Source organism: Desarmillaria tabescens (assembly GCF_030435595.1).
Source record: "Desarmillaria tabescens strain CCBAS 213 chromosome Unknown EV420scaffold_9, whole genome shotgun sequence".
NCBI classification, from domain to species: Eukaryota; Fungi; Basidiomycota; class Agaricomycetes; order Agaricales; family Physalacriaceae; genus Desarmillaria; species Desarmillaria tabescens.
The window spans coordinates 751,645-775,557 of NW_026848308.1; the positions used below are offsets into that span (position 1 = coordinate 751,645).

At 48.9% G+C, this 23,913-nt stretch overlaps 10 protein-coding genes across 10 annotated transcripts; 1 reads left to right on the plus strand and 9 right to left on the minus strand.

Annotated features, from left to right (window-relative positions):
- Positions 1–42: 42 nt before the first annotated feature.
- EV420DRAFT_1187425 (uncharacterized protein) lies at positions 43–2,368 on the minus strand. The gene is made up of 2 exons (XM_060466266.1): positions 672–2,368; positions 43–614 (listed from the first exon to the last, which is right to left on the minus strand). The coding sequence occupies exons 1-2, from the start codon at positions 2,169–2,171 to the stop codon at positions 501–503; spliced, it is 1,614 nt and encodes a 537-aa protein (XP_060334045.1). The 5' UTR covers positions 2,172–2,368; the 3' UTR covers positions 43–500.
- A 391-nt stretch (positions 2,369–2,759) lies between these two features.
- Positions 2,760–3,648, minus strand: EV420DRAFT_1524796 (uncharacterized protein; the record flags this gene model as incomplete). Its single annotated transcript, XM_060472353.1, is given in 4 exon segments — positions 2,760–3,037; positions 3,088–3,251; positions 3,302–3,580; positions 3,600–3,648. Coding segments are annotated over 3 exon segments (698 nt in total), but the record flags the coding sequence as incomplete, so codon positions are not given.
- Positions 3,649–6,007: 2,359 nt separating this feature from the next.
- Positions 6,008–6,873, minus strand: EV420DRAFT_1639659 (uncharacterized protein; the record flags this gene model as incomplete). Its single annotated transcript, XM_060477000.1, has 4 exons — positions 6,008–6,145; positions 6,199–6,387; positions 6,437–6,522; positions 6,588–6,873. 4 exons carry the CDS (start codon positions 6,871–6,873, stop codon positions 6,008–6,010), a joined length of 699 nt encoding a protein of 232 aa, XP_060334047.1.
- Positions 6,874–9,461: 2,588 nt separating this feature from the next.
- Positions 9,462–10,674, minus strand: EV420DRAFT_1524806 (uncharacterized protein). Its single transcript, XM_060472354.1, has 3 exons — positions 9,776–10,674; positions 9,686–9,719; positions 9,462–9,624 (listed from the first exon to the last, which is right to left on the minus strand). The coding sequence occupies exons 1-2, from the start codon at positions 10,626–10,628 to the stop codon at positions 9,688–9,690; spliced, it is 885 nt and encodes a 294-aa protein (XP_060334048.1). The 5' UTR covers positions 10,629–10,674; the 3' UTR covers positions 9,462–9,624; positions 9,686–9,687.
- Positions 10,675–10,736: 62 nt separating this feature from the next.
- EV420DRAFT_1734782 (uncharacterized protein) lies at positions 10,737–11,988 on the minus strand (the record flags this gene model as incomplete). The annotated part of the gene is made up of 4 exons (XM_060479992.1): positions 11,861–11,988; positions 11,646–11,809; positions 11,268–11,595; positions 10,737–11,206 (listed from the first exon to the last, which is right to left on the minus strand). Coding segments are annotated over exons 1-4 (1,038 nt in total), but the record flags the coding sequence as incomplete, so codon positions are not given.
- Positions 11,989–14,847: 2,859 nt separating this feature from the next.
- Positions 14,848–15,832, minus strand: EV420DRAFT_1745847 (uncharacterized protein; the record flags this gene model as incomplete). Its single annotated transcript, XM_060480150.1, has 3 exons — positions 14,848–15,240; positions 15,468–15,503; positions 15,556–15,832. The coding sequence occupies 3 exons, from the start codon at positions 15,830–15,832 to the stop codon at positions 15,038–15,040; spliced, it is 516 nt and encodes a 171-aa protein (XP_060334050.1). The 3' UTR covers positions 14,848–15,037.
- Positions 15,833–16,387: 555 nt separating this feature from the next.
- Positions 16,388–17,135, minus strand: EV420DRAFT_1524819 (uncharacterized protein). Its single transcript, XM_060472355.1, has 2 exons — positions 16,638–17,135; positions 16,388–16,596 (listed from the first exon to the last, which is right to left on the minus strand). The coding sequence occupies exons 1-2, from the start codon at positions 16,987–16,989 to the stop codon at positions 16,547–16,549; spliced, it is 402 nt and encodes a 133-aa protein (XP_060334051.1). The 5' UTR covers positions 16,990–17,135; the 3' UTR covers positions 16,388–16,546.
- Positions 17,063–18,471, minus strand: EV420DRAFT_1761662 (Peroxidase, family 2-domain-containing protein). The gene is made up of 4 exons (XM_060480674.1): positions 18,289–18,471; positions 18,017–18,238; positions 17,671–17,958; positions 17,063–17,618 (listed from the first exon to the last, which is right to left on the minus strand). The coding sequence occupies exons 1-4, from the start codon at positions 18,414–18,416 to the stop codon at positions 17,426–17,428; spliced, it is 831 nt and encodes a 276-aa protein (XP_060334052.1). The 5' UTR covers positions 18,417–18,471; the 3' UTR covers positions 17,063–17,425.
- A 1,474-nt stretch (positions 18,472–19,945) lies between these two features.
- Positions 19,946–20,308, minus strand: EV420DRAFT_1639663 (uncharacterized protein; the record flags this gene model as incomplete). Its single annotated transcript, XM_060477001.1, has 3 exons — positions 19,946–19,983; positions 20,034–20,085; positions 20,147–20,308. The coding sequence occupies 3 exons, from the start codon at positions 20,306–20,308 to the stop codon at positions 19,946–19,948; spliced, it is 252 nt and encodes an 83-aa protein (XP_060334053.1).
- Positions 20,309–21,809: 1,501 nt separating this feature from the next.
- On the plus strand, positions 21,810–22,477 carry EV420DRAFT_1251210 (uncharacterized protein; the record flags this gene model as incomplete). Its single annotated transcript, XM_060466730.1, has 2 exons — positions 21,810–21,965; positions 22,016–22,477. Coding segments are annotated over 2 exons (618 nt in total), but the record flags the coding sequence as incomplete, so codon positions are not given.
- Between the last annotated feature and the right edge of the window lie 1,436 nt (positions 22,478–23,913).

The following is a 23,913-nucleotide window of genomic DNA, read 5'->3' on the forward strand; positions in this document are numbered from 1 at the left end:
TGGAAATCGCCTTATTGTGTGCAGCCTCAATTCATTCAATGGGCAGGACATCGAGCGTATCATCCGTCTCTCTTAGCTTGCGATGCCGAAATCTGAAATCAGGCACCGGTTTGCGTTTCAGGGGTGCAGGGGTAGTGATCGCAAGGGAGAGCGTGGCTGAGTGGCTCACCCAGATATCCTAATTCCTATGCTCGGGAGTCAGAACTCGCCTTCTCCATCTAAAGAGTATGGTTCCGACTCTCTCTAATTTCTAAGCTAATAATCGGTCACGGCTCGACTTCTAGCTAAGGACCACGATATAAGGTATACTGGACATTCGTACCCTGACAAGCAACGTGGTATGAACAGGCACCGGACAGTAGGAAAGGCCGAATCCTTGCACCCATAACTTGCCCTTCTCCGTCTCAATGGAGGAGAGGAACCGTTTGTGAGAGTCGCGTGGTTTCCTAACGGTGCGACTTGCCGGGGGCTACAGACGAACGCGACACACCCAGTTTAAGCTAAACCTGCTGCGCTTGTTCAGACTTGGCTTCCGACTTTCGACCAAGACGCGATACTAAAAAGCGATCTATGCGGCCGGTTCTATGTTGTGCCGACGATGAATTAGAAGTAACCTGGATCAACTGTTAGTCAAAGGCAATATGTGACCAAGGAAAGGAACATCGACTCGCCATGGTACGTACTCTGCCACTGAAAAGGTCGTCAAGCACCTGTATCGCATATCCAATATTGTCTTTTTCGACTTGAACTTCTTCGGCCTGCAGTGGCCTGAAATCAATACACTGTTTACCGAAAAAGTCTCCGCCAGCATCACTTTGTGCCAAATCATGAAGTTTCCTCCGGCACTCATCCCAGGCAGCATCTCGTTGACGCAGCTGCACCAGCATCGTGATGTCCCTGCGAATAGAAATCTCGTCGGTATCCTTGATGCCACGTGTGGCCAGGATAGAGCATACAGTGAAAAGATTACGTGGGTTATGGAGATAGTCCATGTGAAGCTGAAGTGTTGCTGCGTCCACCACCCCATCCGATCCATGTTTCATGGAAAAAATTCCCGCCACATACTCGCTAACCATCGAAACTGAAGCTATATGGAATGCGTGGTTTCCGAGAAACTCCAGACATTGATTGTCAAGGAACACCCTGAAAGCAGCTGGAATATGCCCAGAGAGGAGAGTAGCTAACACCTTGCATGCAGTGTCAGATCGGTAGGAATGATTCCATGCATAGTCCCAGTTTATTGTCATATAATGAGCCATTAACTGAAGGTCATGTAAAGAGCAAGCGGAGGGGAAGGTGGTAGCCAAAGATTCATAGGCAAGGATAGCATCATCGCACAATATATGCCACTGTAACGCAATATCATCATCCCGTTGTGGAATGACATATGGCACAAAGATATCCCCAAGCACTGTCATGACTGCTTTAGCTTCCTGGGATGAGAACTTCTGGTAACGGATCCAGCGAGCTGCAGTCGATAATGACTCATGGAAAGACATATCAGACTCCGAGACAGAAAGTCTATGAAGTAGGAATTCCATGGCTGCCACAACTACCCTCAGAGATTGAGGCAATGATGGCTCATGCAAAGATGGATCTTTGACAAAGTTGGAAAACATGCGGAGGACACGGCCATAGATTTCGTCGAGGAAATAGGGTAACGCATGCTTGAAATCCAGAACCAATGGAGAATCAAAGTCCTGCATTAGGCCTTTCCTTGATCCGCCAACCGTGGATAAGATGGCAGAAGAGAGATGAAGTGCAAACATCATCCTGGCATGATCATCAGTATCAGGTTCCAGGGGCTTGAATATATCTTTCATTTTGCTGGACATTGTAAACCGAGCCCAACAACGTGGTGGAAGCTTTAAAGAACGGGTAATAACGCCCATGAAAAAGTCGGTTGGGTGAAGGTGCTCTGTGTCGAACAAACCGCTGGATATGATTGCAACACTGAGCTCGGACAAATCAATATTGAAAGGACCAAAGGAATTCCGTATCGTGAAGCGAAAATGGAAGCGTAGCAGACGTTCGAGTCTAAGTTCCATGCCAGGGATTGGTTCACGAAATGATATGTGATCATCCGGCATCCCGGATGCAGTGCGAAAGTAAAGAGTGTCGCAAGTTATCCATGGCCCTATTATCTCCCTGAAGTGCGAGTAACCTTTCATCCGACGCTATTGGCAGGCCCCCAATGGACTGTACAACTATGCTTTGGACACTCGGATTAGAAGAGACTGAGAAGAGCCATTCCAATGCTTCGGCTGCCAAACTGACTGATGTACGCCGCACGGACTCAGACTCTATCGCCTTCAGTGGCTTTGTGTTCCTTGTTCGTAGTCGGGGAAGCCAATGCATCATGTCACCAAAGCTTCGTCGCTTCCATGCAAGGAGGAAACGTTTTTGGCCCATGATACTCGTGGGATGATATGATAAAAGGAGATATAGATGAGATCACAGAGAGGCGTACGGTAAGGGCATTGAGGGAAGAAAATGGGAAGGATGGCTGCTACCAGATATGCAACAGATACCAGGGCAGTTGCTGTAAAAATGATCCATGACAGAGCTACCTGGAGAGGATGTAGGAAAACCACCAAGCCGCCAAGAAAAATAGCGAGAGCGAGATGCATAAGGACAGGGTAGTAGTCCTATGATGACCTGGACATGCCACTTTTGGAACCCGGACATATCGGAACTGACGAGTAAAACTGCGGTCGCGCGGTGTCCCCGACGGGAGGGCAACATAATGATGCAGCCACTGTTTTACAAGAACAGCAACGAGGGCGGTCGTCAGACTTAGGAACAGGCTCGTGAACCAGAGCCCGTTCACCCAAACATCCGTGGTGGCGGGAACAAATGGAATGTTGGGGTTGAGGGGAGAAGGGGTAATGCTGTTGACCGAGGAACCGTTGGCGATGGCACGTTGAACCAGGACCGATTCATAGAGTAGAGAAGCCGACATGGCCGCATAGTCTGGCTGCAGACTCTGCGACGTTTGGGCTACAAATGTTGTCACAACCGCTGAGAAAAGACCCGCCTTCGACATGCCTCAGTAACGGAGTAAAGCGAGGCGAGTGCGGGACTCACAAAGACAAGTAAGAGGTCGACGTTATCTCGAGATTCTTCGACCATGTTAGCATCGTGAATCTTGCTTTCATCTTCGTACGTTCTCCAAACCCTCGCATTAGGTGCTGTCTCTTCATAAATCGGATCCTCGGGGTATTTTTCTTCATAGTTGTACGCGTCGTTCCCTATTTGGCATTTTATAAGATAGAGGTAGAAAAAGAAGCATTTGCCGTACCTTTCTTAGCTGAAGGATTCGATTTCCTCATTGTCCCGAAAATCTTCGTGCTGGCCGCTCTAGTGGAATTCTGCATTGCAGCAGCAGCGGGGTCTTCATCCGGCTCCTGCTCTCTTTCATCCTCCTCGATCCCTATCCCCTGGCCATTGTCGGTCTGGTCAAGTCTGTGCTCCCCACTTTGTTCTGCAGCTGGCGGACTTGCTTCCGGTTCAACGGCGCCTGAGGTCGATAAGCCATCGCCTTGTAACGTCGACATGGTGAAACGATGCAGGCTGTGTTCAGGGGGGGCCTGTTCAGGGCGCGTAACCAATTTGAATACTAATTGGAATCAAATTGTCACATGTTCACGGTTATGGGACTGGCCTCGGCTATGGTTACGGCGTAGACGAGCGCTGGCCTCTGAATTAAATATGTCTTGCTGACGAGGCGGAAATGGAGCAGCACTTTAGAATAAAAAATTTCTTTCTGACAAAGAGGAGCCAGGAGAAGAGAGACTGTTATGCTTAATTAGCCAAACCCGTCCCATCAGCCTGAACCTGGTCCCATCCTGTTCCTCCCAAGTTCTGCCAGTTCAACAGGTGTATGGGTATGAATCATTCTCCGTTGGTACCGCAGTTTGACGAGGGTGAACGGAAGAGAGTAGCGAGGAAGCCGCTAGAAGAGGAAGGTACATGTTCTCTATCGTGTTCTCATTTCTTGATCCTGATTCTGTCCTCTAGATCTAGGTCATTTAGAGTTCGCGCCGCGTCTAAGAATCAGGATAGTAGGACAAGCTAAGTAGTTCACGAAACACGAACGCTATAATAGCCCATTCCTCCGGCTGATCCCGTCGCCTCGACACGCTTTACTGCATCAATACACGAACAATCTTCGTCGATCAAGAAATCTTTCAATTCGCCAAAACATCTTCACAAAGTTGTTTCGAAAAGCTTGTAGATATCAATTATTGAATAACATAGATCAGTCGGTAATTCGACTGTGATGTCCCAACACCCATGACACTCAGATAGAACGCAGAATCCCGCGTACGTTGAGCTCTTTGAAGTGCTGACGATACCAGGGTTGGCGAGCGTATCGTCAGCGAACCGCGTATTCTGGACTTGCTCCGCCGAAGTGGCATTGAAGTAGTCGGCCCCGGGATTGGCGAGTATGGTGGTGTAGATCGTCTCGTTGAAGTGGAGGTAGTCCGGGCGAGAGAGCGAGGTATCATGTTTGATGGTCCCCGTGTCTGCGAAGAAGATATTACATTAGAAGAGAGGAAAGGCAATGCTATACATAGACACTTACAGTTTGAGATCGTAGAAATGAAAACACGTGTACCTTCCTCCCTTAGCAGCTGCCTTGCAACCTCCTGGGCCCTCCTTACACCCTGGGCCTTCTTTACACTGGAGGATCCATTCCCAAGTAACCCTCCCTGAACACAGTTCTGTGCATTACAACCATGAACCCCGCGTCCAGTTCATCATCACCCACAAACGAGAATGTGCTATCACGCAGGATGTTGAAAGGATCGTCCGTCCTCCATGTTTCGACATTTCAGAGTAGCTCATCCCACCTCCCCATCACCCCGGTAATTAATAATAGTGCCGTGGATACCGACACCTGACGTTGGACATCCTACCTCCTGAACGAAGGAGAGGAAGGAAGTGCGTTCAGAGACGGCCGGCCGGCGTTGAAAAAACAAGTCATCCACACGTGTGCAGACTCTTTTAATAATTATTTCGCGAGTCAGCATGCAATCGTCGGCGTACACGGAAAATAGTCGTACGCAGAGGTTCTTTTCTGTCGAGACTCGAGACTGCATCAACGAGGGCTCGGGAAAGAGAACCAAGAAAGGGCATGCAATCACCAGCGTGTGCGGGAAAGAGAATTGTACGCAGAGGCTCCGCCCTGGTTTTTCGTTTCTGTCGAGACTACGCGATGGCAGCGTTTGTATGTACCCGATCGAACTAGACCACGTTGTGCAGGTACTCGAGTTACCAATCTGACGTTGATGATCCCTTGGCGGGGCACTAGAGGAACTACCTCGAGCTCGATGTTTGTAGTAGTCCTCTCATTATCCTAGACATATTTCTTCCGGTCCCTACATCGGTTTGACAAGGGAAGGTGAAAGACACGGGAGCTTTGTCTCCAAGGATTGGACTCAGGAAGCAGGGAACATTGTCCTGAGAGTCCACCAGTACGGCTTTCCATCACGCCGAAAACATGTAATCGTGTTAGGGTCCGGGGAGGGGGGGAGGAAAGCGTGTAGGGTTGTCGTGCGCGAACACAATGGGAAGATGATCCTGAAACTATAGCGAGTTCAAAATTCGCATAGAGCCTCAAGCAAGGCAACCTTCAACTCCTGGATAACGACTCTGCAAGCGCCAAACACAAAACATGACCATCTCCCCGATCCTCCGCCAAGACCCTCACATCCCTAAACATCCGCTCCACGACCTTCCTCCGCCCCCGAAAGATACAAAACCCTGGCACACGCAGTCGTGGAGCTGGAAATACCGACGGTTGGGGAGGGAGATCCGCCCGCCGGTCGTGTCTGTGAGAGTTACTTGGTCCGGAAGGCCGTATAAGGTGTTTCGGTTTGGTGGGTGGGTGTGGATTTCGTATGTGTTGGTGGTGTCCTGTTATATGCAGGTCTTAGTAAGAGGGAAGGAAGGGGAAAGGAAACTGACGTACATTCTCATCCTCGATTGGACGAAGAGAAACTCAGAACTCGTCAAACGCGTGATGAAAATCAGGCGTGACCGTGAAGGTGTTTTCAGCTCGGTGGATATCGCTCTCGCTCTCGAATTCGACATTGACGAGCCGTTTGATGATGGCTGCAGGAGACGTCGCCCACGCCAACTAGCAAGCAAATTGAGATGGAGCTAGACTCAAGGAAGAGGAGTCGGACGAACCTTCCTTTGCGCAACATCCGTCAGCCCAACAGTATAATCCGCCCTCGATGGGCCGAATACTATATGTCCCAGTACGGTGCTTCTCATCCTCTCTCCCGCTGCTTCGTTCATCGTCGTCAGGCCATCGTCAAAGCTGTCGATGTCCATGTTGCCGGAGAAGATACACCGGTAGTTGTCCCGAGCCAAAGCCTAAGAAAGAGTTCCAGCCGAGAACGGCGTGCCAAAGATGTTTGCTTACGAACTTTTTAGCATCACTCCAACTGGTAGTGGTGGTAGGCTGCGACATCAAGACCGAACGTGAACCCTTCAGCTTCGGGTTCTTAACTGCCCACCCAACCCAAATGTCAGTCAATCTCACACAGATTTATAACCCAATGACTCAAACTCACACATTCCAATAACACACACAACATACAAATATGCCAACCCCACAAGCACTTCTCCTTCATCAGCACAACCACAAATCTCCTCTACCAGCCCAATAGAAGAAAGAGTATGCCAAATGAGCGCGTAGCCCAAGACTCGCGCCGCAACTTCCGGACTGAACTTGAACATGACTTCTTTACCCGCGACCGAGCCCCAGCTACCAAGAGCTTCGAGGCGGAGACAGGATTGATACGCTGTGTGTTCATCGGAGGATGGACGAAATGGATTTTGCGGTAGGGGTTCGGGCATGATGATGGTGGTGGTCGGGGTTTGAGAATTATGATTCCTGTTGCTTAGTAAGATAGGGATGACCATCGCTCATGATGCATGAAATTTGAACGACGATTTCGATTGACCTCGTCGATATTTGACAGGCTCCAAGTGTTTTAGGGTGTTGTACAGTCCAACTTTCGGCATGGTCCTGAGTGAAGCTGAAGAACGAAAAGTTCTTCGGTGGAGGGGACGACGTGGATACACGTTTCCATTCGTGGCGTTGTCGTAGTCACTTGGTAGATGCATATATCACCAGTAGAAACTGCCGAGGAGGATGAATTGAAACAAGACGCGAAAGGTAGCCTACTGCTTGCGGAACGTGAGCGCGCGCTAGAGATCCTTCGCAACGAAGAGAAGATGGCGGCGATGGCGTGTACATATCGCCGCAGCTAGGATCGTGCAGCAAGCAGGTGGAATAACAGCCGTGATCATCGCAGGTCGCTGTAGAGGGCATGGGGGATTGGCAACGTGTCCCATCGCAGTGTTGTGGGGATGCAAGGATGATGGCCTGGGGTATATGCGCGTCTTGTGGTTGTAAGGACGACGTCCATGGTGCTAGGAGACCGCCATGCAGCGGAGAACTAGAGTGTACAAGCCCGTTTTCGTGGTCAGACACCCCAATCTGTTGTATCTGAGAAGGGAGGTATTAGAAATACAAATGGAGAACTCACCTCGAAGATAATACAGCTCCAAGAATCGTGTCGGACGCACAACTACCGCGGCTTTTCATCAGGACAGCGCTCCATCTGAGTTATATTGAGTGCAGGTATGGCTAGGTCTGGGCTGGAAGTAGGTTGGGTCGTGGAGTTCAGCCGCTGTGTATATCAGCTAGGCAACACAATACGAGCATTGGTATTAATGGGCGAGTCTGTTTTCTCCAAGCATCGATGAGAACTCGGGAAGTCTTGTACGGGATAGGTTCATGCCAAAGCCGCCTTGGAGGCATTACCGTCATCGTGACAGAGGATGTCGAGGAGAAAACCTTCACGCTTAGTCAGCCTTGGTTCTGATCTTTGACTTATCCCAAACACGAACATAAACATCGAAATGGAGCTTCAGGTTTTTTCGTGGGCTGGCTCCCCTCGCGGCCTTGACATCGTTTATACATGTCTTCTATAGACAGTGCAGGAGAGGAGCGAGCAAGACTGCATAGGCGATCTCGAAGGGGTGGGTGAGTGTGATCTCTCTGAGAATCGGCAAGGGAGTATGATGCCAAATATCTCTAGGCAGGTTCATGACGAATTCACCTTGGAGGTATCATCGACGATCGTGGCGGAAGAATATCGAGTCAGGAGGAGAGAAACTTGAAGACTCGCTTAGTCAGCTTCATTGCCGTCCGTTCCGGTTTTCCCGGTGTCTGTCTTTTGCAGCATTCATTTGTCGTTGACAGTCACAAACAATACTGAAAGGCAATCGAACCGTGGCGAGTCATCGATTTCTTCGTTGGCTGTCCTTCCAGACGCATTTTAACACTCTCTCTTTTCTTTCCGTTAAAATGCTGACCCGGATCGCGATACCATGCCGCCCTTGGATCGCGGGCAGCATGAACATAGCTGCGCTGGAGTCTGGAACTATCGGACGACCTCATGATAATATCTTTTCACTTTCTTTCACGGTCTTTCTGGTGTTTGCCTTCAAAGTCTTGGCTTGCTTGAACTCTGCCGTTACGATAGTGACAGCGCTTATGTATAAATTAAACCAAAGCTTAGCTTCATTGACTAACAAAGGTGTCGGGCGAGGGATATGGCACAGTCAAATCTTCATAGACTCACCATACTGGCTATCCCATAGACGTATTCGTTAGACTATGCGGCAGATGTCGATGAGGGCTGGATATACTTTCCGTTATTTCTAGGATTGCGCCTGATACCAATCGCCTGTCTTTTCCGAGCTACGATCCAAGGCGATTTACCAGCATAGCCCAGACTGTCTCGATGCTGTAAAAGACCGGGGGAAAAGGAACATCGGAGTCCGTTGGAGGTACATACGAGTTCTGGGTTTCTATGTTCATCTGTTCTGTGTGCGACTAATAGACCTTCGCATCGAGCTCCGAGTCGTCGCCATTAGCACATAAAGTGTATTATGTAATCTTCACTGCAAACAGGTTATCCGAATCCCTTGTGTACCTTTATCGCACCGAGTTTAAGCTAAACCTGCTGCTCTTGTTCCAACTCAGCTTCCTGCTTTCGACCAAGACACCATCCTAAAAATCGATCTATACGGCCGGTTCTATGTTGTACTGGCAACGAATCAGAGAGAACCTGGATCGACTGTTAGTCAAGGGCAGTATTTGAGCGAGAAAAGGAACATCAGCTCACCAGGGTATGTGCTTCACTGCTGAAAAGGTCGTCAATCACTTGTATCGCATATCTGATGTTGTCTTTTTCAACTTGAACTTCATCGGTCTGCAGTGGACGGAGCTTATACAAAGTTTCTTGCACAAGCTGGGTACTAAAAAAGTCCCCGTCAGTATCACCTTGTGCCAGATCATGAAGTTTTTGCCGGCATTCATCCCAGGCGACGTTTTGTTGACACAGTTGCACAAGCATCATGATGTTGCAGTGAATGGCAGCCCGGTTCGTATCGATGCCATGTGTGGCCAGGATAGAGCATGCGGTGAAAAGATTACGTGGGTTATGGAGATAGTCAATGTGCAGCTGAAGCGTAGCTGCGTCCATCGCTCCACATAATCCGTGTTGCATTTCAAAAATTCCTCTAATGTATTCGCTAACCATCGAAACCGAAGCTATATGAAATGGGTGGCTTCCAAGAAACTCCAGACACTGACTTTCAAGGAACACCGTAAAGGCTACCGGAACACGCTTCACGAAGAGATGAGTCAACACCTCGCAGGCAGTGTCAGATCGATATAAATTACCCAGCGTATGGTCCCAGTGTATCGTCATATAATGAACCATTGATCGGAGATCGCGCAAGGGATAAGGCGAGGGAACCATCATAGCCAAAGACTGATAGGCGGAGGTAGTAATGTAGCGCAACATATGCTGCGAATACGAAATAAGGTCTAAATCTTCTTGAATGGCAAAAGAAACAGGGATATCCCCGAGTATTGTCATGATAGGGGTAGTTTCCTGAGATGAGAATCTTTGGCGCATGATCCAGCTAACTGCAGTGTATAACGACTCATAAAGAGACATATCAGACTCTGAGAAAGAAAGTCTATGAAGTAGGAATTTAATGATTGCAGCAACCATCCTCAGAGATTGAGGTAATGATGGCTCGCGCAAAGATGGATCTTTGACGAATTTGGAAAACATATGCAGGACACGATCATAGAATTCGTCAAGGAAATAGGGTAGAGCATCCAAGAAATCCAGAAGCAACGGAGAATCAAAGCCCTGTGTTAGGTTTGTCTTTGATTCGCTGAGCAAGCGCAAGGTGGCAGAACAAAGATCAAGTGGAAACTTATTGGTATGATCGTAGGTATCAGGATCCAAGGGGCTAAAGATATCCTCTATTTCGCTGGACATCAAAAGCTGAACCCAACAACGTAGCGGAAGCTTTGAAGAACGGCTGACCATGTCCGTGAAAATTTTAGTCAGGGGAACATGCTCTTTTGCGAACAAGCAATGGCCACTGCATATAATCGCAGCCCTGAGCTCAAATGGATTGTCATTGGAGAACACGAAGTTATCCATCGTGGCAGCGCGAGGATAGAAGCGAAGGAGACGTTCGAGTTTAAGTTCCATGCCTGGGACTGCTTCTTGCATAAATGTGTGATAGCCCTGCTGGACGCATTGCCTAACTAAAGAGTTCCGCAAGGTATCCATTGTCATATTATCTCCCTGAAGTGCGAGTAACTTTTCTTCTGATGCCATCGGCAGCCCCCCAATGGACTGTACAACTATGCTTTGGACACTAGGATTAGAAGACACCCAGAAGAGCCAATCCAATGCTTCAGCTGCCAAACTGACTGACGCACGCTGCACAGACTCAGACTCTATCGCCCTCAGCGGCGTTGCGTCCCTTGTTTGTAGTATTGGAAGATAATGCATCATGTCGCTAAAGCTTTGTCGTCTCCATGCCAGAAGGAAATTTTTTTTTTGGTTCCATGATACATGCGGGATGATATGATGTAAGGAGATATAGATGAGATCACAGAGAGGCGTACGGTAAGGGCATTGAGGGAAGAAGATGGGGAGGATGGTTGCCGTCACATACGCAGTGTACAACAGGACAGTTGCTGTGCAAATGATCCATGACAGAGCTACCTGGAGAGGATGTAGGAAAACCACCAAGCCGCCAAGGAAAATCGCGAGAGCGAGGTGCATAAGTACAGGAAGGAGTCCTATGATGACCTGGACAGTGCCACTTTTGGAACCCGGCATATCGGAACTGACGAGTAAAACTGCGGTCCCGCGATGTCCCTGAAGGAAGGGCAACATAATGGTGCAGCCACTGTTTCACGAGGACGGCAACGAGTGCAGTTGTCAGGCTTAGGGACAGGCTCGTGAACCAGAGCCCGTTCACCCAAACGTACGTGGCAGCGGGAACAAAAGGTATGTTGGGATTGAGGGGAGAAGAGGCAATGCTGTTGACCGGGGAACCGTTGGCGATGGCACGTTGAAGAAGGACCGATTCATAGAGTAGAGAAGCCGACATGGCGGTGTAGTCTGGCTGCAGGCTCTGTGACGTTTGGGCTACAAATGACGTCACGACCGCTGAGAAAAGACCCGCCTTCGACATGGCTCAGTAACGAAGTAATGCAAGCCAACCATGGGACTCACAAAAACAAGTAAAACATCGACATTATCTCGGGATTCTTCGACCATGTTGGCGTCGTGAATCTTGCTTTCATCTTCGTACGTTCTCCAAACCCTCGCATTAGGTGACGTCTCTTCATAAATCGGATCCTCTGGGTATTTTTCTTCGTAATTGTACCCATCCTTTCCTATTTGGCACTTGGTGAGATATGAGGCAGAAAAAGAAGCATTTGCCATACGTTTCTTAGCTGTAGGATTCGGTCTCCTCATCGTCCCAAAAATCCTCGTGCTGGTTGCATTGGTGGGATTCTGCATCGCAGTGGCGGGGTCTTCATCCGGCTCCTGTTCTCCTCCACCCTCTTCGATCTCTGTCTCCTGGACATCGTCATTCTGGTCAAGTCTGTGCTCTCCGCTTCGTTCTGGAGCTGGGGGGCTTGCTTCCGGTTCAACAGAGCCTGGGGCCGACTGAGCGATCGCCTTGTAAAATCGACATCTTGGAACGATGCAGGCTGCATTCGCGGCGCCTAACAGGTACCTAGCCTGGCAAGTCCGACTTTATTATATACTCGCAACACTCGCATCTCCTCGCAGCCGGGGCGAGGTCCAGACAAGAACCTCCGACCTCAATGGATTTTCAGGTCCGATAGGAAGGAAGTTGTTTTATTACGCGACGGTGTTCCTCAACAAAAACGAGCCGGGGCCCGTAGGTATGCCGTTGAAGCCGCTCACTCAGATACAACGTCACATCACTGAACTTCATTGAGTACTATATTTCGACGTTGAGCTTGGGCCCACTTTCGGGTTGAAATACTGCAGGCTCGACGTGAAAGAGCAAGGTTCCAGTCCTCAGGCCTCAGTAACTACACCGCATAGAGGAAAGCAGCACAGTGCGTCCGCAATGGAGGAAAGAAACCTTCAGCAGCCGCAAAACGTCAGGCATGAAAGTCACCTTGTCATATATGCAGCCCTTGATTCCTATTACTCAACGGAGGAGAGGAACCATTCGTGAGGGTCGGCGCTACGAGTTGAAGAACGGGTAGGAGATTGTGTGGGTAAGAACCAAAGGGAGCACGGCTCGGGTCCCGTTGAAAAAGTACGCCAGCCACGTGTATAGATATTTTCTCTCGTAGGATCTCTTCAGTATTTCCTGACGGGATCTCGAGAAGATAGAATACGCATGCGCGCGCACGGAAGAGAGAGAAAGTTAGAGGGTATGGGGGAAGCTGGAGAATCCACGGAGAAAATTATGTTTGTTCAATCATCGGCAGGGGAGTAACTTGACACCCAGGAAGAGTCGTTCACTGTGCCGCATAGGTGCTTTGGTATCCCTTGATGTTGACGGAGAAAAGGACTGCCTGGAGCACATCCTTCGAATATCACTGTGATCAGGAGTGCGTGTATTGACGGCCTTGCACTAAGGATAACACGAGGCATTGAAGGTGGTACCAATGATCATGCACTAGCGGTTGTAGCATAACACTCATTATTTCGCTATTCCAAGACAGGAATAAGCTCATAGTCGGAACTGCATATACAGAACAGGACTCGCCTTTGCGTACACTCCCTACTCACGCTTACTCTACAACAAAGAATGGAAGCTGAGTCGTGTTTAACGTACGACCTCGGGATTTGTCGACTAGTCACGAGTGGAGTCCGCCAAGCGAACGTTCCCTTTACTCGAAGGACCCTGCGCAGTCCAACGAGAGTTAAAAAGCGCGTTTTACCCCGTGAGGAGGGGGGTGGAGGGCCTAGGACGGAGAGAGTGAATATTCGCAACACGTTCCGGCTCGGGTCAAAGTCTTTGGGCCAGCCACGTGTACTCTTCTCTCACAGACGAGAGAACTGAGAGATATGGTATTCGTGTGGGGAACGTCCATTGAGAAAGAAAATGGGAACCATCACGAGCCCAGGGAGAGCCATATGCTACGACCAAAGCTGTAAGATGGCGTTAGGTTGGATTAGTCGTGACGAGTACATGGCGAGTCGAAGGTATTATGGTGTTGTCTTCCTGTTTCCTTGGATGTGAGAGATCGTTTGTTGAATGCATGTATCACCAGTAGAAACGGCACCCGCCGAGGAGGTACATATAAGCAAGGTTGACTCCGGAAAGAAGAATGAAAACTACGGGCACGGGAGTTCCGCATGGGGAGACACGAAAGACGCAAAGGAAGATAAGGAAACAGCGCACAACTCCTGGATCGTGGGGTGCAGACTCGGCCTGGTCCACCGGAGGACCCTCACCCACGAGAGAGGATCACCTGGCAGTGCGATCACCCTCTTTCGCCCCCCTGTAATCCCAGAGCGCGTCTGTCTTCTTTCCGCTTGCATCCGACCTTGCTAACTCTCTTCCAGGACAGGGCAGCTACACGGATCTTGGCAAGGCAGCAAGGAAAAACGTTTCGTGAATGGAGGTGATGGCACGTGCATATTTAGGTAGGAGGCAGGGAAGTCGTCGCACTGTTGGGAGTAGGCTAGCATCATGATACATGATGAAGGAAGATGGTGACAAGAGTTGTGACTATCACAGGTCTGTCCTGTCGCTGTATACAAAGATAAGAGGGTATGAGAACTTGGAAAGGTGACGATGTAAGATGTCCAGGGCACGTAGGCGGCTCGCTAGACCACAATTGTGATTGTATGCACGGTAGACCAAAGGGAGGACTAATGATATCCGTGGTGCTAGGTACCGCCATTTACGTAGTCGGACGGCCCGTTTGTGTCTGAAACTGAGGTAAGGTTTGTGACCGGAAATACAGCCGGGGAATTCGGACTCGCCTCGAAGATAGTCCGTACTTCCTCGGTGAAGTCAATGAAGAGTCGTGTTGAGTGAACAACTATCACGACATTTCAGATTTGATGAACTTACACACGATGTGGCAATGCAGGAGTGATAATCTACCGCGTCCTGGAATCACGAGGGCAAATGCAGGTCTGGCGACTGAATGGCAGGAAGAAAGTTGGCTTTCATAGTCGCTGTGAAAAGGATTCCTGGTGCTTGCCACACATGTTAACTTCCGGCGGGCGACGCGACAAGTTGGGCGTTTGTGATCTTTTCAAGCGTAGGCGAACGAGTCTCGTGTGATGTATCTTTAGGAATGTTCGTACCGAGGCCGTCTTGGAGGCATCATCGTGGCAAAGGATGCTTGATCGTTTGTGTTGAATATGACTGTCAAGTTTGAAGTCAGGAAGAGAAATCCTCTCGCTTAGTCAGCTTCATTGCCGCCGTCTGTTCGTCAGCCGGTTCACCCCGGACCCGTCTGTCTTCACAGCATTCGTTGTTACTGTCCGTTGGCTGTCCCAACCAAGAACGCCAAGACGATGTAGCCCGAAAAGGGACCAGTTTTCTTCGTGTTCTGTCTTCTTAGGCTCAGGCGCATGCTAGCACTTTCTTGTCTTTCTGTTAAGATGTCGACCCACTAGATTTGATATTGGGCCTGCACTTGAATCACGAACACAGCATGTGCTGGAGTCTGGATCTGTCGAGCGGACCAGGAGGATATCTTTTCAGTTTCTTTCGCTCTTTTCTGGTCAGAGTAGTCGAATGCTGCCATTACGATGATGACAGTGCTCGTGTATGAATCGAATCGTGGCTCTTCAAAGCTCAGTCTTCCGATTTTGGCTGTGATTTGTTCACACATTGGTCAAGTCTTAACCCACTCCCTCCTTACGAGAGCCTCATACATCCCCTCAGAACACGAAGGACTTTTTAACTAGATTGGCTGGCTTGGATAATTATATACAAGCTTACACCTGGGATCTCTCAGCAGAATCGTCTAACACTCAGATATGGATTCCTTCCAAGAAATGATATAGCTGTACATAACAGCTCTCAACATTACGGCGCACTGTCTAGACGAGTGGCAAACTCCAAGTGACCAAGACCTAGAACAGACTCAGCGCCAAATCCAAAGAAAACACGACAAAAAAAGCGTACCTTCCTCTTCTAACAGCTTCCTCGCGATCCTCTCCTTTTCACCTTCATGAAACTGCAGTATCTCCGCCGGGTCCATACCCAAGTAGCCCCTCCTGAACACGGCTCTACGCGTAACGACCATAAACTCCACTGAGCCTACCTCGCCTACATACGAGAACCTGCTTCCAAACGGCTTGACCTTCGTTTCGATGAGCTGCCACACCAAACAAATGTCGTCCTCTGTTAGCTCTTGGCCTATGATGCGAGAAGCCCATGCAATGGCAGTATCGCGATGCATGACGAAGCCACCTTGGAGGCGCGTTCGAGGTTCGAGCCTGGGCTTGAGCAGGGGTGTGTCGTTTTCGGGGAATATCGTAGAGCTTGTTGAAGAGGGCGTCGCCACACAACAAATGTGTAGATAGAAAAGGAAGACGTTAACGTTGAAGGTCGGACTAAGTATACTTAAATCAAATCCCAACTCGGCACAAACAAAAACAAAAACAATTGGAATTGGCGGCGGTGTTCAGAAAGGCCGCCTCGGTACTACGCAGTTTAATCGAGATCAATGACATCCTTGACGCGGAGTTTATGGACGCGACGCAGCGTATTGGCTACGTTTCCTCAAGGACTGAAGTTCACGCTCAGGAATCAGTGAGAAAAGGCGGCGAGGAAGCGGTTTCTAACATGATTGAGGAAGTCGCGGTCATTTGGCGGTTGCGACGCGTCTAAGAGCTAGTTCATGGCACACGAAGATTCATTAGACTACCTATACCGAAGTCGTGAAGGAAGTTTAACATGTCTTCAGATCTGGACTCGAAGAGACCGTTAGAGGTACTAGATTTAGACCACTACATTCATCTCACCTTCCAGAACCATTTCCGACGGCGATTAGAGCAAGTGGCAGCGCGCTGTGGGGCCACCCAAATCACCTTAAACAATCGTGTTTTATTTTGAAAGCAAAACTTAGGATTCCTTCCGAGAAACGACATAGTAGTACACAGCAGCTTCAACATTAGTACGGCGAGCTGTCCAAACAAGTGGAAAACTCCAAATGGCCAAGACCTAAGTCAGACTCAAAGAGAACGCGTCAAGAAAACGCGTACCTTCCTCCTCTAACAACTTCCTTGCAATCCTCTCCCTTGCACCTTCCCTGAACTGCGGTATCTTCGCGGGGTCCATGCCCAAGTATCCTTTCCTGAACACAGCTCTCCTTGTAACGACCATAAACTCCGTAAAGCGTTCTTCGCCTACAAACGAGAACCTGCTTCCGAAAGGTTTGACCTTTCCTTCAATGAGCTGCCACACCCAGCAGATGTCCTTCATTGTCAACTGCTCATTCGCGATACGAGAGGCCCATGCGATAGCAGTGTCACGGTCCATGATGAAGCCACCTTGGAAGCGAGTTCGAGGTTCGAGTCTGGGTTTGGGCGGAGGTGTATCGGTTTCTGGGAACATTGAAAAGCTCAAGTTGAGGAGGGCGTCACCACACGACGAGTGGATAAGTAGTTAGAAAGGAAAGAAGTTAAAGGTTGGACTGTAAATCAAATGGATCCCAACTTTGCACAAACAAAAACAAAAACAATTGGAAACTGCCCGGTGTTCAGAAATGGACCGACCACAAAGTTGGTGGCGAGTGGTGCTCTGGATTAAGGACGATATAAGACGTCCTTGACGAGGAGTTTATTGTCGTGACGCGGCGTATTGTGTTTAATGGCTGCACGACTCCGTTCCGTGAGCCAAGGCTCGTCGCCTAGCCTCGACACGCGTTTCTGTGCGTCAATACGAACAATTTTCGTTGATCAGGAAACCTCCCAGTTCACCAAAACCGGTTCTCAGAATTAACACGAAAAGCTATCAATTCATATAGGTATCAATGACTCAACCAGTATGCTTACGGGCAAGCAGTAACATTACTGTCAGGACTGGCGCGAATGAAAGGACATTTGCCACTTCCAACCCACTCCGAAGCCTCTTCGATGATATCCGCAATCGGAGAGATCGTCTGGCCCGTGATCAACGTCGTTGGCTTGGTCCACCCTTCCTCAATGGGCATACGCTCCTCGCGGAAAAATATATCCACAAACCTATAACATATTTCAGTCAATACTAATCCGAATGGCGATGAGACGGACGTACTTCTTGGGCGCAACACCCGTCACCGGATCACCCATGAGGCTCAGGTAAAGAGCAGACTCCCGAGTGCGTACAGCGAACTCCTTCGCAGTGTTGACGATACCAGGGTTGGCGAGGGTATCATCAGCGAGCCGCTTCTTCTGCACTTGCCCCGCAGAGGTCGCGTTAAAGTAGTCGACGCCGGGATTGGATTGAGTGAGCGTGGTATAGATCGTCTCGTTAAAATGGACGTTGTCGCCGAGGAGGAAGTCCGAGCGGGAGAGCGAGGCGTCGTGTTCGATGGTCCCGTGTCTGCGAAGGAGATACTACATTAGAAGAGGGAAAGGCAGTGCTACATGTGAACGCTTACAGTTTGAGATCATCAAGGGTGAAACTATCGGGCGCGTCCGTAGTGAGAAGGCCGACCTTGGCGGCAAGGATGAGAATAGATGGGTCGATATTGAACCCTTCTGCTGTGGGCGTAAGAAAACTATGCCAAGTGAATAGCGCATCCTCACCTAGCCCAGCATTGAGCACCATGTTGATGGTGATATTCTTGCCATCTCGAGGTAGGAAACCGTGATTCGCAAGGCTACAGCAAACTATCAACAGATGATACAAGAACAGAGCTCGAATACGAACGTATTCAGGCCAGGACACGGGCCACGCAAATCAGAGGCTCCAGGTGCTTGCCATCCGTGCAGTTGCCAGTCAGTACTGGCATGTGCACTAGAGAGGAGGGCAGCTACAAAAGCAAAGCTGAGATACATCGCAAAGCTTAAGCAAAGGTCGCGACCAGCTCACCTTCTTATACCATTTCTTCACAACGCCGTACTTTGCGAGCGCTACGAGCCTCCGACGGAGATGCGATATCAACCGACGGCGGAAATCCTGAAATTACAGCATGCAATGAGAAGAGTATAAGTCAGAAGGGAGGGAACGGTCTCACGAGATGACATCCCCGACGGTACTGATTGGCTGGGCTGTGTATCCATACGTTTACATAACGTAAAGAAAGACGCGGTGAGCAACGCAGAAGCGAGTCGACGAATGGCAGAGCAGGCAATGAAAGGAAATTCTATCCGATGACTTTGATTTCTTGACTACTACTGTCGGCAGCTCGGATCTTCTTCCTTGTTACGTGCATCCCTGATTTGTCGATTTCTTTCTTGGTAAGTGTCCGTGTTATATAAAACCTGAGCGAGGGCTGCAGAGCTGTGACATTCGTCCCCGCTTCTTTGTTCAAACTATTCGCTGCATACACACTTTCTGTCAGCGTCGGACCAAGACAACAAAAAGGAACGTGAGGAAACTCGAGCTCCTGGTGTGCTTCATGGGCCATGGCCTATCGATGACTTTGGACACCTCTGCCACCAGGCTTGCAAGGCGGGTGTACATGATCTGCGAGCGTCGGGATATTACTAGAGATCGTTAAGAATAGCTTAAAGACGTGGCTAATAAGCAACCTACTCATTCAAACATATTGCGCGTCTTCGTAGCTTGATAGTGTCCCGTTTACCCGCCGCCACTGAGGTAAGGAGATGAAGATAGTGCTAGTTCACTATACCACGGATGAGAACAGACACACAATGGAAAAAATAGATAGATCTTGGGTTAAAGGAAGGGGTAGCGTAGTGAACGGTGAAAATCCATGGCGTTGTCGCACTATTGAGCCATATAGAATGAGCACACTTGATGATAGATGACTTGAAAGGATGTGATGAATCAACGCGAATTGTGCTCCGTTGAATTGATCGGAAGAGAGGAGTTTGGACAAGGGGAGGAGAATATATGCGTATAGAACTACAGGTCATGTTTTTGTCTGTCCGTTGCTACTGTATCGACGTACACATATGCGTCGGGCAGCTATATGTACGTTGATGAGAAATAGTCCATATAAAGAGTCTATAGCACGTACCTCAGCTAGACTAAGGAAAGTCAGGCAATTGTACAGTCATTCGTCTGCATCTGTTCTTATAAATTAGTCGGACTTCCGTCTTCATGCAACGAAATCGTCATCTGTCGTAACGAGAGGACATGAGGAAATGGATCAAAACATCGTGAAACCCCAATGTAAAGCTATTCCTAGCGAGTTTCTGTGCAGTGCGAGTAGCATGGTGAATGGACAGCGAAAGGTATTGCCGTGAGCCATAGAACGGCCAGCTATGCGTCGAAACAAGTTCAGAAGGGCCAGTTTAAAACTTCTGGTAATGGAAGGAAATTGATAGACAAGGGCGAGCGCATAATTTTGGGTAAAACATGTGTTTTTTTCGAGAAATGGTATGATACAGAGCATTCTTCAATCTAGACGAGTGGCAAACTCCAAGTGCCCGAGACCTGGGACAGAATCAGCGTCAAAACAGAAGAACAGGACAGAGAACACGTACCTTCCTCCTCTAGCAGCTTCCTCGCAAGTTTTTCTTGTTCGCCCTCCTTGAACTGCGGTATCAGAGGGATCCATGTCTAAGTAGCCCCCCGCGAACACGGCACTCCGTGTTACAACCATAAATTCCGCATCCAGTTCTTCGCCCACAAACGGGAATCTGCTCCCGTATGGTGTGAGCTTATCTTCAGTGATTTCCCACACCCAATAAATGTCGTCTTTTGTTAATCGTTCGTTTCCGATACGAGAGGTCCATTCGATAGCAGTGTCGCGATTCATGACGAAGCCACCTTGGAGACACGTTTGAGGAGTCTGGCTTGGTATCCGTATCCCTTTCGGGAAACATTGCAGGCTTGAAGAGGACGTCACGGTAGAGAAGCGACGGCAGGCGTGATGTTGGTGTTGGAAAGAAAGTTTGTGTCTGTGCAAACAGGAACAATCAGCTGGAATTGGCGAACAACGCCGCGACCGGCGCGACGTCCCTTCAGGATCTTACTACAATGTCTTCTGAACCAGACACACCCAAGAATCGGCCTCAACCTCGAACATGAACACGTCTCCAGAGTGCCTTCCTCATGGACCGCGATATTGCTCTCGCATGGTCCTCTCACATCGGAGACGAACAGTTGACAAAGGACGATATCATTCGGGTATAGCAACTCATCGAAAAAAAGGTCAAACCTTAAGGCAGCAGATTCTCATATGTAGCTGAAGTGCTCGACGCGGACTCCATGGTTGTGACGCAGAGAGCCGTGTTTAATGGCTTCGAGAGTATGGATTCCTCCTTCATACCGTAATTCCAGAGGGTGAACGAGAGAAGGTCGCGAGGAAGCTGCTAGAGGAAGAAGGTACGTGTTTTTCATCGTGTTTTTGATTCTTGATGCTAATTTCTTGTTCAAGGCCTCGGTCATTTAGAATTCTCCACGCGTCTAGATTGACATTTTCAGTGTATAATACCGTTTCTCCCTATCAAAATAAATGCCTATCCTCTTTCTTGGAGATATCTCACACGAACCTCCCCGAAAGCCTGTATCATGCTATTCTTGATATATTTGGGCAAGCACCAGGAATCCTCCCTCGACTTTCGAATTGCAATTGGCGGACCTGGAGTTATCTTTCCTCGAGCTATGGTAGCCTCTTCTTGCACTGTCGTGTCGGCCATTAAATCATAAGATTAAACGTGCATGTACGGGCACTATGGTCGCCCGTACCTCGAACCGAGTTTCAACGCTCAGACCTGGCACATCTTTCTGTACGTCTACGTCAATACCAACAAAATTCATCGATCAAAAACCTCTCAGTTCACCGAAATTACCTCGCATAATAGGCTCGAGAAGGCTCTCTTCTATTCACAAAAGTATGAGCACCGTTTATCGAATCAGTATGTTTATTAACTGTAACCCTAGGCCTGAGCATGTGACAATTTGATCTCAATCGATATCGGTTAGGCGCCGCGAATACAGCCTGCATCGTTCCACCATGGCAAACTTACAAGGCAATGGTTCATCGTCTGCAAGCGCTGTTGAACGGGAAGCGAGCCTGCCAGCTGCAGAACGAAGCGGAGAGCACAAACTTGACGATGTCCAGGAGATCGAGATCGAGGAGGGTATAGGAGAACAGGAGTTGGATGAAGACCCCGCCGCTGCAATGCACAATCCCACAAATGCAGCCAGCACAAAGATTTTCGGGACGATGAAGAGACCAAGTCCTTCGACTAAGAAAGATACGACAGATCCTCCTTTTTGCCTCGTATCTCACGAAGTGTCAAATAGGAAACGATGGGTATAACTATGAAGAAAAATACCCAGAGGATCCGATTTATGAAGAGACAACGCCTAATGCGAGGGTTTGGAGAACGTACGAAGATGAAAGCAAGATTCACGATGCTAACATGGTCGAAGAATCTCGAGACAATGTTGATGTATTGCTCGTCTTTGTGAGCCTTGTGGTTGACTTGCTTTACTTCTTTACTGAGCCATGTCGAAGGCGGGTCTAAACTCAGCGGTCGTGACGTCATTTGTAGCCCAAACGTCACAAAGCCTGCAGCCGGACTATGCCGCCATGTCGGCTTCTCTACTCTATGAATCGGTCCTCGTCCAACGTGCTATTGCCAACGGTTCCTCGATCAACAGCATTGCCCCTTCTCCGCTCAATCCCAACATCCTTTTTGTTCCTGCCACCACGGATGTTTGGGTGAACGGGCTCTGGTTCACGAGCTTGTTCCTAAGCCTGACGACGGCACTCTTTGCCGTTCTCGTGAAACAGTGGCTACACCTTTATGTTGCCCTCCCTTCGGGGACACCGCGCGACCGTAGTTTTACTCGTCAGTTCCGATATGCCGGGTTCCAAAAGTGGCACATCCAGGTCATCATAGGACTACTCCCTGTCCTTATGCACCTTGCTCTCGCCATTTTTCTTGGTGGCTTGGTGGTTTTCCTACATCCTCTCCAGGTAGCTCTGTCACGGATCATTTGTACGGCAGCTGCCCTGGTATACACTGCGTATGTGGTGGCAGCCATCCTTCCCATTTTCTTCCCCCAATGCCCTTACCGTACGCCTCTTTGCGATCTAATCTATAGCTCCTTTCATCGTATCATCCCACAAGTGTCATGGAACCGAAACCATCTTTTTCTTGATGCGTGGAGGCGACGCAGCTTTAGCGACATGATGCATTCTCTTCCAATACTACAAACAAGGGACGCAAAGTCGCTGAGGGCGATAGAGTCTGAGTCCGTGCAGCGTGCATCAATCTGTTTGGCAGCTGAAGCATTATACTGGCTCTTCTCAGTCTCTTCTAATCCCAGTGTCCGAAGCATAGTTGTACAGTCCATTGGGGGACTACCGATGGCATCGGAAGAAAGCTTACTCGCACTTCAGGGAGCTGATAGAGCAATGGATACCTTGCAGGACTTTTTACTTAGGCATTGCATCCGGATACCGGATGATCACATATTTTTGCGTGAACCAATCCCAGGCATGGAACTTAAACTCGAACGTCTACTTCGCTTCTATCCTTACTTCATCATAATGGATAACTCTCCATTTTGCAATATCGATTCAATTGAGCTCAGCGCTGCGATCACATCCAATGGCCATTGCTTGTTCGAGAAGGACCTCGTTACCCCGACTGAATTTTTCATGGATATTATTGCCCATTCTTTAAAGCTTCCGCCACGTTGTTGGGCTCAGCTTATGATGTCCATTACAAAGGAATATGTCTTCAGTCCCCTGGATCATGATACTCCTAATCATGTCAATATATTTCTACTTCATCTCTCTTCTGTCATCTTGAACTCGCTTGGCAGCTCAGAGAACAGCCTAACCCATGACTTTGATTCTCCGTTGTTTCTGGATTTTGAGGATGCGTTCCTCTATTTTCTTGACAAAGCCTATGGCCGTATCCTTCGCATGTTTTCTAAGCTCGTCAAAGACCCATCTTTGCGTGAGCCATCGCTGCCTCAATCTCTGAGGGTAGTTGCGGCAATCATCGAATTCCTACTTCATAGACATTCTCTCCCAGAATCTGATATGTATCCTTATCAGTTAGACACTGCGGTTAGCTGGATCCACTACCAAACATTCTCATCCCAGGAAGCTACCGCTGTCATAACAATGCTTGGAGATATCCTTGTCTCTTGTGCCATTCGAAAAGGGGATTCACACAATATCCCACCATCGTGGGATATGTTGCGCCACAATACTATCTTCGCCTATCGGTCTTTGGCCACCACCTTCCCCTCTGCTTGTTCTTTGCGCGATCTTCGATTAATGGTTGATCATATGACAATAAACTGGGACGATACGGTGCATTGTTCCTACCGATCTGACGTTGTATGCCAGGTGTTAGCTGATCTCCTCGCGAAGCGTATTCCGGCAGCTTTCAC

Coding starts and splice junctions, on each gene's coding strand:
- EV420DRAFT_1524819 (XM_060472355.1), bottom strand. CDS start 16,989: ATGTTCCCAGAAACCGATACACCTCCGCCCAAACCCAGACTCGAACCT. Junction 16,597..16,637: donor GAAGTTGTTAGAGGAGGAAG/GTACGCGTTTTC, acceptor AGTCTGACTTAG/GTCTTGGCCATTTGGAGTTT.
- EV420DRAFT_1524806 (XM_060472354.1), bottom strand. CDS start 10,628: ATGCAAGAAGCAGTCCCAGGCATGGAACTTAAACTCGAACGTCTCCTT. Junction 9,720..9,775: donor ACACTGGGACCATACGCTGG/GTAATTTATATC, acceptor CTCTTCGTGAAG/CGTGTTCCGGTAGCCTTTAC.
- EV420DRAFT_1761662 (XM_060480674.1), bottom strand. CDS start 18,416: ATGTATCTCAGCTTTGCTTTTGTAGCTGCCCTCCTCTCTAGTGCACAT. Junction 17,959..18,016: donor ACCCTTGATGATCTCAAACT/GTAAGCGTTCAC, acceptor TCTCCTTCGCAG/ACACGGGACCATCGAACACG. Junction 17,619..17,670: donor ACGGGTGTTGCGCCCAAGAA/GTACGTCCGTCT, acceptor AATATGTTATAG/GTTTGTGGATATATTTTTCC.
- EV420DRAFT_1187425 (XM_060466266.1), bottom strand. CDS start 2,171: ATGAAAGGTTACTCGCACTTCAGGGAGATAATAGGGCCATGGATAACT. Junction 615..671: donor GTGGCAGAGTACGTACCATG/GCGAGTCGATGT, acceptor CAGTTGATCCAG/GTTACTTCTAATTCATCGTC.